The following is a 12,914-nucleotide window of genomic DNA, read 5'->3' on the forward strand; positions in this document are numbered from 1 at the left end:
ACACAAGATCCCCCTGCTCACACCAGCACATGTACAGACCCGTTTGAAGCTCACTAGTGACCATCTGGATAATCCAGAGGTGGCATGGGAGAAAGTCATGTGGTCAAATGAGACCAAAATATAACTTTTTAATATCAACTCCACTCTCTGTGTTTGGAAGAACAAGGATGAGGACAACCCCAAGAACACCTTCTCAACCATGAAGAATGATGGGGGAAACATCATACTTTGAGGGTGCTTTTCTGCAAAGGGGACAAGACTGCTGCACCATATTGAAGGAAGGATGGATGGGGTCATGTATCGTGAGTTTTTTTGCCAACAATGTCCTTCTGTCAGTAAGAATATTGAAGATGGATCGTGGCTGTGTACTCCATATGACAATAACCCTAAACACACAACCAGGGCAACTAAGGAGTGGCTCCATAAGAAATATTTCAAGGTCCTGTAGTGAATTTAGTCAGTCTCCAGACATGAATCCAATAGAAAATCTTTGGAGGCAGATGAAACTCAATGTTACTCAATGACAGCCTTGGATCCTGAAAGATCTGGAGAAGATCTGTATGGAGGAGTGGGCCAAAATCACTTAAGCAGTGTGTGCAAACTTGGTCAAGAACTACAGGAAATGTCTGACCTCTGTAATCGCAAACAAAGGTTTCTGTACCAAATATTAAAGGGGAAATCTGGGACTTTACAAAAAACCAAAATTACCTGCCTTTTGTGCAGCACAGAGTGGTCACAGACTGCTTCTGCTGTGGATTTCCATTCCACTCTGTAGACGTGGCGACACTTCCAAGGTAATTCTGATTGACAGCCAGATCCCCGCTGCCTAACTGGGGGAGTTGGCTGTCAATCAGAATGACCTGGAAGTCCCGCCCCATCGCGTCAGCAGATGCAGCTGAATACCCAGCAGGAGTGGTCTGTGACCGCTCTGTACCAGGGAAGTACGGCGCCAGGCACAACAGGCAGGTAAGTTGCAATTACCTGCCTGTAAGAGCTTAGATACATTTTTTTTTTGTAAAGTCGCTGATACACCCTATAAGTTCTGTTTTTCTATTTTATCAAATGCTTATTTCATGCAATAATATACAAATTAATTATGTAAAAATCATACAATGTGACTTTCTGTATTTTTTAAAAGATTCTGTCTCTCACAGTTGAAGTGTACCTACAATAAAAATTACAGACATCTCCATTCTTTGTAGGCGGGATAACTTTCAAAATCAGCATTCTATCAAACACTTATTTTCCCCACTGTATATTGCTTTAAATAACAATTTAACAATAAAGACATACATTTTATAGTGGATTCAATCCTGAAGATCTAACACAGTTGGGTTACAATTAATGATGTTATTTTGCAGTGGTGTGTGCTGTGAAAGCACTGTCACATCTTGTGGTCGGAAGAAATCTTGAAGACATTGTTACTAATTTCAGAGATTTCTATAGACAGCTTACAAGTGATGGACAGCTCCGATGGGTATTGTAAACCACTTGACTTTGATATAACTTTATTATCTTATCTTTTCGGCATTGAGAATAAATATTTATGCTGTAAAAATATATTACTATCATATGATTGGCATTTCAGGGTGCTGAAGTGTTTTGGTACCAACAGAATAAAAATGGTAACTACATCTGTAATTATTTAGATTTTGTTGAAACCTCTGCTATAACACTCATCCCCCACCGAGAGAAACAAAAGAAATGTTTAACTTTCCATTTCTTATTTTTGTTCACATAAAAAATGTATGGATCACTCCATTCCTCTTTTCATTCAGTTTGCTGCAGAGATCTAGGAATTAATGAATTAATTTCATGGGCGATAATACTTTGTAAATATTTCTCCCCGCAAAATGCGCTCCTGAAGGATGATGATGGAACGCGATATTCTGATTAAAAAATGATTTTTATTCTAAACTAAAACACAACCGGTTTCGACTTCTTAGGGTATGTGCACAAGTAGGTGGGATGTCTGTGATTTTTCCGCACCCGTTTTTGTAAATCCGCAGGTAAACCGCACTGCGGATTACCTGCGGATTTACCGCGGTTTGTGTGTGGATTTCACCTGCGGTTTTACACCTGCGGATTTCTATTGAGGAGCAGGTGTAACCCGCAGCGGAATCCGCACAAAGAATTGACATGCTGTGGAATAAACAATGCAGCGTTTCAACGCGTTTTTTTCCGCAGCATGTGCACTGTGGATTTTGTTTTCCATAGGTTTACATGGTACTGTAAACGCATGGAAAGCTGCTGCGGATCCGCAACATCAAAACCACTGCGGATCCGCAGCAAAATCCACAGCGTGTGCACACAGCCTTAGAGTCTTCCTCAGGTCTAATGTCATGCATATAAACAGATCTATCTGAACACATTTTACAGCAGGTATCCCTGCATGTCATTTTGGGTGAGGGCTGAAAGATCTGTTTTTCAGACACACCCAGATACTCAGATATGAAGGATTTTGCATTTTTAGGAATCTAATTTTTACATGACATTTGATTTGGGGATCCTCTGCCATTTTTCATTGCAGATCCTCTCCAGTTCTGTCAGGATGGATGGTGAACGTTGGTGCACAGCCATTTTCAGGTCTCTCCAGAGATGCTCAATTGGGTTTAGGTCAGGGCACCGAAATCTAAAGAGGAGTGACGTGTCATTTTTTCTGAAGAATGTAGGTCAGGGCTCTGGCTGGGCCAGTTGTAATGCTTCCACAGCGCAGTACCGTGCGTCCTATCCCAGGGGGTGTTGGAGAGGGAAGATAGGTAGCCCTCACGGCGTAAAACTTCAGTGTGGCAGCACAGGCGCCACTAGGTGGCAAAAGAGAGAGGTCAGACAAGCCGGGTCAGGAACGGATGGGAAACGCAGTACCAGGGGAAACAGCAATACACGTGGTCAGAAACAAGCCATAGAAGTTGGAGCCAGTCAGGAGCAGAGATGCCAGAGACGTAAGACAGAGGAACAGGTCAGAGGACAAGCCGGGTCAGATACCAAGGTCACAGCATGGGGAGCACACAGCAAGATGAGCGGGGAAGCAGGAATGGGAAGGTAGGGGAACAGAGTACACGGGCAGAAAACAAATCAGGGTGCCACGGGGTCAGTCGCTCAAACCGGGGGTAAGAACTATAACTGATGCTGCCTGCAGGCAGCCATGGACTGAAATAGCAAAACAGATCCCAAAATGAGGCAAAGAAGGTTAACCTCCACATGGCCAGACCGAGGAGAGAATAGCAAAAAACAAACCCCAGCCTGGATCATGACACCAGTCAAGATTGGTCACAGAGTTGTTCTGAAGCCACTCTTTTGTTATTTTAGCTGTGTGCTTAGGGTCATTGTCTTGTTGGAAGGTGAACTTTCGGCCAAGTCTGAGGTCCAGAGCACTCTGGAAGAGGTTTTCATCCAGAATATCTCAGTACTTGGCTGCATTCATTTTTCCTTCAATGACAACCAGTCATACTGTCCCTGCAGCTGAAAAACACCCACATAGCATGATGCTGCCTCCACCATGTTTCACTCTTGGGATTGTATTGGGCAGGTGATGGGCAGTGCCTGGTTTTCTCCGCACATACCACTTAGAATTATGACCAAAAAGGTCTATCTTCGTCTCATCAGACCAGAGAATTTATTTCTCATAGTCTGGGAGTCCTTCATGTGTTTTTTTTCTATGCAGGTTTTCATATGTCTTGCACTGAGGAGAGGCTTCTGTCAGGCGACTCTGCCATAAAGGACAGACTGGTGGAGGGCTGCAGTGATAGTTGACTTTGTGGAACTTTCTCCCATCTCCCTACTGCATCTCTGGAGCTCAGCCACAGTGATCTTTGGGTTCTTCTTTACCTCTCTCACTAAGGCTCTTCTCCCACGATTTCTCAGTTTGGCTGGACGGCCAGGTCAAGGAAGACTTCTGGTGGTCCCAAACTTCTTCCAATTAAGGATTATGGAGGCCACTGTGCTCTTAGGAACCTTGGGTACTGCAGAACTTCTTTTGTAACCTTGGCCAGATCTGTGCCTTGCCACAATTCTGTCTCTGAGCTTCTTGGCCAGTTCCTTTGACCTCATGATTCTCATTTGGTCTGACATGCACTGTGAGCTGTGAGGTCTTATATAAACAGGTGTGTGCCTTTCCAAGTCAAGTCCTATCAGATTAATTAAGCACAGCTGGACAATGAAGGAGTAGAACTATGTCAAAGAGGCTTACAAGGAAATGGACAGCACGTGACTTAAATATGAGTGTCCGAGCAAAGGGTCTGAATACTTATGATCATGTGATATTTCAGTTTTTCTTTTTTAATACATTTGCAAAAATTTCTACATTTCTGTTTTTTTAACCCCTTCCCGACATGTGACGGAATAGTACGTCACATGTCGGGACCCCCGCTTTGATGTGCGCTCCGGCGGTGAGCGCACATCAAAGTCGCGACATGTCAGCTGTTTTTTACAGCTGACATGTGCGCGCAATAGCGGCGGGTGAAATCGCGATCACCCGCCGCTATTAACTAGTTAAATGCCGCTGTCAAACTCAGACAGCGGCATTTAACTACCGCATCCGGCCGTGCGGCCGGATATGAGCGCATCGCCGACCCCCGTCACATGATCGGGGGTCGGCGATGTGTCAGGAAGGTAACCATAGAGGTCCTGGAGACCTCTATGGTTACTGATCGCCGGTGGCTGTGAGCGCCCCCCTGTGGTCGGCGCTCACAGCACACCTGCATTTTAGCTACATAACAGCGATCTGATGATCGCTGTTATGTAGCAGAGCCGATCGGGCTGTGCCTGCTTCTAGCCTCCCATGGAGGCTATTGAAGCATGGTAAAAGTTAAAAAAAAAAGTAAAAAAAAATGTGAAAAAAATAAAAAAAATATAAAAGTTTAAATCACCCCCCTTTCGCCCCAATCAAAATAAATCAATAAAAAAAAAACCCAACCTACACATATTTGGTATCGCCGCGTTCAGAATCGCCCGATCTATCAATAAAAAAAAAGCATTAACCTGATCGCTAAACGGCGTAATGAAAAAAAAAATCGAAACGCCAGATTTACGTTTTTTTGGTCGCCACGACATTGCATTAAAATGCAATAACGGGCGATCAAAAGAACGTATCTGCACCAAAATGCTATCATTAAAAATGCCAGCTCGGCACGCAAAAAATAAGCCCTCACCCGACCCCAGATCACGAAAAATGGAGACGCTACGGGTATCGGAAAATGGCGCAATTTTATTTATTTATTTTTTTGCAAAGTTTGGAATTTTTTTTCACCACTTAGGTAAAAAAGAACCTAGTCATGTTAGGTGTCTATGAACTCGTAATGACCTGGAGAATCATAATGGCAGGTCAGTTTTAGCATTTAGTGAACCTAGCAAAATAGGCAAGCAAAAAACAAGTGTGGGATTGCACTTTTTTTGCAATTTCACTGCACTTGGAATTTTTTTCCCGTTTTCTAGTACACGACATGGTAAAACCAATGATGTCGTTCAAAAGTACAACTCGTCCCGCAAAAAATAAGCCCTCACATGGCCAAATTGACAGAAAAATAAAAAAGTTATGGCTCTGGGAAGGAGGGGAGCGAAAAACGAAAACGGAAAAACGGAAAAAGCTCCGGGGGTGAAGGGGTTAAGTCAAGATAGGGTGCAGAGTGTACATTAATGAGAAAAAAATGAACTTTTTTGAGTTTACCAAATGTCTGCAATGAAACAAAGAGTGAAAAATTTTAAGGGGTCTGAATACTTTCTGTACCCACTGTACATAGAAAATAATAATAGAAAATTTAATGTAGGTAATTTAAACAACAGTAAATACGTTATATACCCACCACTTTAGGACTAGTATATATGGTTCTGCACCATGAGAACCGCACATAAGATAAGAAAATGTGCAACTGAACCAGAAATAGGATTAACACAAAATTAAGATAAAATACATAATTAGGTAGTAGATGGCACCACATAACTACAAAAAAATCATCAAATTATAAGACCTACAATTTCCAAAAGGAATTGATACCACATCTATTTGTCATATAAATGTTAGGTAAAATTCCTTTTGGAAATTGTAGATCTTATCATTTGATGATTTTTTAGTGGCTATGTGATGTCATTTATTGGCTAATTATGTATTTTTTTTAATTTTGTTAATAACTTTTGTGTCAATCCTATTACTGGTTTAGCTACTATGGTAATTTATATGTTCATACCATTCCCTATTTATTTGCTACGTGGTGCCATCTACTGGCTAATCAATATATTTATATTTTAGTTTGCGTTTTTCAATAAATTGTATGTTTTCTAAATGTTAATACATTTTCTTTTGGGGACTGTTGTTCATGGAATATAACATATCCCCTGAAAATAAGCCCTAGCGCATCTTTCGGAGCAAAAAATATTATAAGACCTTGTCTTATTTTCGGAGAAACATGATAGTAGGAGCTAGTTTAATGCATGGAGGGACTGGCAAGAAGAGGCCTGTAGAAGTACTAGTGCAGGAATAGAAGAGAAAGTCCAAAAAGAAGATGCTACAGCATAGAGATGAGACAAGGTGAGGTGCGAAAACCAGGAGAGGTAACAATATTTGAGCATGGACGTTATCAATTATAACTACTCTCCTATAGATGGTAGGTAAAGATGAACAGCTCTATTTCTGGTTACTTCTTATCATATATGGTTTCCCGGTTATTCATATAGCTAGGGAAACGCTCCTGATACTTTTGTCACATAGGTCCATAGAAGCTAAAAAAATTGCTCTTTCCATTGTAACTAAAGGACAAATTCTGACATTATGTAAAGCGACCAAAAAAAAATTATTTTTTTTTTAGCAAATCACGGCAAGTATAATTTTAGACTTAATGGAACTGCAGATAAATCTCATGCTACTTCCCTTCATCAAGATCATCATGAATCCTGGCTATATATCATCTTCATGATTTTTTTTCTTACATTTTATTATTTGCAGTTTTCCTCCAGGCAATTTAATTTTCAGAGTCATTTTGTTCTTTTTTTAGAAAAAAAAAAATCTTTGACGTCATAATTTTCAGTTTTTCATTTTATTTTGCTTCTAGCTTTATTAGATTATTATTTATGCGACAGACTAATGCATAACAGTTATAGCTGACATCTCATTGTTCTATTCTGGTTCTAGCAGTTGTAAATGTGCAAAGTAATGTATTTAGTAGCATGAATGGTTAGATTCTGTATGCGTTATCTAGCCAATACTACATATAGTCTTATTGCTGAATGATGGGATTATAGGGGATCATGCACATGGCAATGTGATGTGCACTTACTCCGTACGTCAGCTTACATAATATGCTGTAAGATGAACTTTCCGACTCTCTGCATGCTGCCATCATTGCCACCACAAGCATAAGTACCATCACTCTATTTATTATTTATTGGTCAGCCAGAGATCATCGAGCACTGTACCATCACTCTATTCATTATTTATGGGGCTACCAGAGATCACTGAGCGCTGTTGTGACGCCCCAGGGGCCTGGTCATCACAGTGGCATTGCTTTCCCTTTGGGGAGAGTGATGTCACACTTGGAAGCGATGAAGGATAACTTTCACCACGTAATCACTTACATACAACACGTTCATACTCCAGGCCGGAAGGGGGAGCTCTGAACCCGGATTAAGGGGAACTTCCCTCATATATTTTGGCTGGAGAGGAAGTTAGAGCGCATTCTGTCAGAGGACAGAGAAGACAGCAGGCAGACATAGAGTGCCGGAAGGTCTGAAGGAGCCGTGTAGTCCGAGGTACTACAGCTCCTGGAGGAAGAGAACTGAAGGAACGAACAACTTATAGAAAGACTGCAGGGGAGAGAAAGCACAGGAGAATAATACCAGTGGAGCAGAGAAGTGATTTGGCTACCTCCCTGGCTAGCGCAGATTCCGGTAGCTGGAAGACCAAGGCCGTGCTGAACTCTAATGTGGCATAGCTGAAACCGGCAGGACAGCTGGATTGTAAATCACCTGTTCACCTTTATACCCAGGAGACACTGATAAATATAGGGCCCGGGTCGTGATAGAGACCCTGTAAAAAGGCCTGCTTCACCTGTCATACGGGTAGTGTCCTAACCTATATGGAGGACAGAGTGGGACTGTGAGGACCTTATCAGAAGCCATAGGCAGAAAGGGACTGCAACACCACTGTGCTTTAGGGCAGGCTTTTACATCCACCCGGTCAGAGGACTCTGGATTAGCTTCCAAGCTGGCCGGACCCTGCCTGTACCTGTTATCTGGTGCCCTGGACTGCGGTTGCCTGAAGCTACAGTAAACCAGGTAAAGAGACTGCAAACCTGTGTCCTCGTTCTTCACTGCATTTCTCACCATCTTCATCTACACACCCGGAGCCCTGGGGACCTACTTCACCTGTGGGAAGTTATACCATCTAGCTGTGATAACATCACCCCAGAGGACCCCTTTAAGCAGCTTCGGTCCCTACTGACCAAATATCACAGGTGGCATCACGAATAGACTTTATTAAACCCTTTAAAGATTTTCCCCTTTTAATTGGGCACCCAGGGCTACGGACCGGGTCGCAGCCACCGTGACGTCCCTTTTAAGTACCGGACCCGGTACCGAGTACCCCACGGCCCTGGCGGGCAACTCACTGTACCATCACTCTATTCATTATTTAAGGGGCTGCCAGTGATCACCGAGCGCTGTACCATCACTCTATTCATTATTTATGGGGCAGCCAGAGATCACCGAGCGCTGTACCATCACTCTATTCATTATTTATGGGGCAGCCAGAGATCACTGAGCGCTGTACCATCACTCTATTCATTATCTATGGGGCTGTCAGAGATCACCGAGCGCTGTACCATCATTCTATTCATTATTTATGGGGCAGCCAGAGATCACCGAGCGCTGAACCATCACTCTATTCATTATTTATGGGGCTGTCAGAGATCACCGAGCGCTGTACCATCACTCTATTCATTATTTATGGGGCAGCCAGAGATCACCGAGCGCTGTACCATCACTCTATTCATTATTTATGGGGCAGCCAGAGATCACCGAGCGCAGTTGGAGCGCCCCCACACCGCCGCAGGGCCGAGGGGTACCCGGAGCTGGGCCTCTGAGATCTCAGTCCTGGGGTTGTCACGGTGGCTAGACCCGGTCCGTGGCCCTGTCTGTCAGTGGGGGACGTCCGGTGCAATAAGTGGTGTTGTAACGGTGCAGTTGTGGGGTGCAGGTCGCGATAAATAATGAGGACACCAGGTTGCAGTCTCTTTACCTCTTTACTGAAGATCTCTGGGTCCTCAATCCAGAATACGGCTCACCAGGCTGCGCAAGTCCGGCCGGTCCAATGACACTTCCAGAGTTCTCTTCACAGGAGGAAATCTGTGCCTTCCCCCTAGCGCTATGTGTTGTAGTCCTTCCCTGCTGTGCTTACGGAAAGTACCCCACAACTGTTGTGTCTGTTTCTGATGTTCCCTCACAACTCGACTAGATGATGTTCTGCTAATCCTCCGTCCCTCCCTGAGGTTCGGGTAGGAACGGCACCCGTTTGACGGGTAGGCCTGGAGTTCTTCCGGGACCCTAGAGACGCCCCCCTCCCACAATTGCCTCCCAAGACTTCATAGGTGATTTGAGTTAGACAGCCCGCCTGAGACTGACTGTCCTGCCGCTGTTTGGAGTATTGCTTGAAGCTGAATGTTGTTCTACTCCCTCGGCGTTCCGGCCACCGGTAGTGCGCCTCAGTAGGATGTTGCTTCGGTCTTACAGCACGACTCTTACTGGTATTTCTCCTTTGCGTGATCCCGTTTCTCACTCAGCACAATCTATCTCGCTTCTAATCCTTTCTTGGGTACCGCCGCTACCCGGAGCAGGCACGGTCCCGTTACGTTCTTTCTTGTTGCCAAGCCTCTGTCAGGATCCCACCCCTGACAGAGACCCTACTGTATCTTCCCCTACAACACCCTCTGCAACAAGGTGTTGCCTGGTTCCAACCCAGTCAGCTTTCTGATCTAACTTCCTGCCTGACCCCCAGTTTACCCACTATGGTGGGGAGTGGCCTAATGAATAGCACCCTTAGCTCCCCCCGGAGGCCCGGCTGTGAAATGTATTGGTGTCTGTGATACCTGATCAGATGAACTCCTTCAGTGCCATCGGACGCACCATAGCTCCCCATAGTGGCGGAGCCACAGTACTGCAACGACCAGGACTCTGGGGCGCTGCACTCCCCCCTGGTTAAACACAGTACTCCGGGACTGGGAAGAAAACAACAATACAAGTTTAGCAAAAAGACATACAGTTTGGTTGAGTGCAATAACAATAAGTATACTTGAACAAGCTTCCCTTTATGGGAGGTGAGGACACTTGAACGTTACAAAACATGCTTAAACATTAAACATTATAAATTACAGGCTATAAATAACTCCTGTTACCCAACCGGGTATTCTACTAAGTGCAAAAATTGCTGAACAATACTTTAACCTTGCCTTTAAGGACATACACTCTTAGTCCACTAAAGACCTTCCTATAATCACATTATAAGGTAAATTAACTTTTTTCATTCTCCTTCTTTGAATCTGCAGGACCGCCTGTCCTATTGGCACCAGACCTACTGCCTCTCCTTTCTGTTACAGGACCGCCCCGTTCAGCCAGGGCCTACTGCCTTTTCAACTACTATACACAGTATAGAACATAACATTACTTTCAGTTTAAGAGCACTGAGCCATCTCTACATGACTCCTATGAGGACTCAGGGTTTACCTTCTATCCTAACTATCTATCAACATTATCAAACATTACTACGGGTCCACTGCATCCTTCTTCTATCTTTCACCTTTTACTTCTCGGAGCACATTATCAGTATTTCTTCACATTTAACTAATTAAACACATATAACTTTTCTCATATAAACATTATCATCATTTCCTTTGGTCAAGACATTATTGCTTCCGGTCTTAAAGCAATATCACGGTTTAAGCGCAACAAATGAACATCCCCTTTAAGAGGGGATCAAGTCTCTGTGAGGTAGCGTATTTTCTCAAGCTACCAGTCCATACTCAGCAAAGGTTCCAGTGCGGAATCTTCGCAAAGAGTCCTTCTTTAAGTAAAACCAGTAGGGAGCGCCTTTAATAAGGTGCAAACTATATACAGGAAAAAGTTTGTATCATGCACGGTCCATGATTACTGCAGTTCTTTCAATCTTGTGCAAACTTGAAGAAAAGTAAACAAATCAACAAGGATCCCGGGTCAACAAAGGGATCCATAAGGAATTAACCCTGGACGGGTTTAGCAGCAAACAGTCAACAAACAGTTAAACAAAGAGAGAACTATGTACATTTTCAGGTTTCCGAGGTTTATCCTTATTCAGGTGGCCTTGGCCCCTGACCCCCGACTACTGTGGCACGGATACCAGCGGCAGGCCCCGCAGGGACCACCAGGTCACCCGGTGTCTGAATTTGAAGACTGACCCTGCTGGCAAGTTCGGGAGCGACTACAAAGCGTACCGTGACAGTAACGAGATCTGGCAAACCTGGGTCAACCATGATTGGGGCCACAGGTGACACTCCCTCAGGCTCACATCGCTGAACATTCCGGGCACGCCATCCTTGTGCGTTCCAGTGACGGGTGTACGTCACCTGATCCCCCTCTCGTAGTGGTTCGCCATCCCGGTCACAGCAGGGAGTTTTCACGTCGTAACTAGCAACAAAGACGTCAGTCGATAGACCCGGTTCCTGTATGGAGCCCCATCCTTTCCTTGGGTGGAAGGCCGACACAGTTCCCCGCTTTACCACGTCCTTCCCGCCATGTACAAACTTCTTGCGTTGCGTCTCCCGTTGTTCAACTTCATCTCGCTGTTTCCAGTGCTGGAGCACGCATTGATTGTACTGGTCCTAGGTAAGTATCGCGATGGTGAGACCATCCACCGGGACCCCATCCTGCTCAACCCAGGGAGTGTCCCACCGGAACATCACTCCGTCCGGGCCCACATCTATGGGCTCCCCCCACTTGGTTGGCAGTGGCGGTAATAACTTCCCCATTGCACTAGGGGCGAGGACCACTCGCTCGATTGTGAACGAAGGATTACTGTTACGGGGAGGATCGGTCGCGGGGGCGGGATCGAGCGTGGAGGCAGGGGTGTCTTCCGTACCTGCACCTGATGTGGTTCCACCGATGTCGATCCGGTCCGCTGACAAGAACACTGGAGTCGGCTGCAGCTCGGACCACAGCTCCTCCCCCTCCGGCTCCGAGGTCGGGATTGGTGGACTCAGCTCCGCTGTCTGTCCCAGGGGCTTCGGATCCTCTGGCTGCAGGGGACACGGGTCCGCCTCCGGTGAACGAGGGCAAGCCGGGATTACTCCTTCTCTGTTCCGGCACTCGCTGTTCTTCATCGTGATCTGCTGATCGGTGGCAATGCATGCATCGGACTCCGCCATTTCTCCGGGGCCGAGCTTCTCCATCTCCTGCTTCCCGCCGTTGCAAATCAGGGGGTCGTCCTCTCCTTGAAGGCAGGTCCTCACTTTGCAGCCAGAAGCGCAGGGGGCGGTAGCCATTTCTCGCGCCACTCTGGTAGTCTCCTCCCATAGCACGCCCTCCTTCTTCTCCGGCGTAGCAATGGCGGCGGCTTTTGGCGGGAACTTCTCTCAGCAAAGAACAGTACACAGTCTCTCAATAAAGTACAGTCCAAGCACAGTAAATCACAGTTCCAAGGCACACATGACCTGATTCTTCAGGCTTAAGTAGATCCTGTTCGTGACGCCAAGTTGGAGCGCCCCCACACCGCCGCAGGGCCGAGGGGTACCCGGAGCCGGGCCTCTGAGATCTCAGTCCTGGGGTTGTCACGGTGGCTAGACCCGGTCCGTGGCCCTGTCTGTCAGTGGGGGACGTCCGGTGCAATAAGAGGTGTTGTAACGGTGCAGTTGTGGGGTGCAGGTCGCGATAAATAATGAGGACACCAGGTTGCAGTCTCT

General features: G+C 45.6%; 1 protein-coding gene across 2 annotated transcripts in view; it reads left to right on the top strand.

The window, feature by feature from the left end:
- Positions 1–12,914, top strand: part of ENOSF1 (enolase superfamily member 1) — a 108,793-nt gene that overhangs the window by 11,304 nt on the left and 84,575 nt on the right. For both annotated transcript variants that reach the window (XM_077270319.1, XM_077270318.1), the window contains exon 3: positions 1,362–1,477. In XM_077270319.1, coding sequence (XP_077126434.1) covers positions 1,362–1,477 — 116 coding nt within the window. The remainder of the gene's footprint in view (positions 1–1,361; positions 1,478–12,914) is intronic.

The sequence above is a fragment of the Ranitomeya variabilis genome, chromosome 6 (assembly GCF_051348905.1).
Source record: "Ranitomeya variabilis isolate aRanVar5 chromosome 6, aRanVar5.hap1, whole genome shotgun sequence".
Taxonomy (NCBI): domain Eukaryota; kingdom Metazoa; phylum Chordata; class Amphibia; order Anura; family Dendrobatidae; genus Ranitomeya; species Ranitomeya variabilis.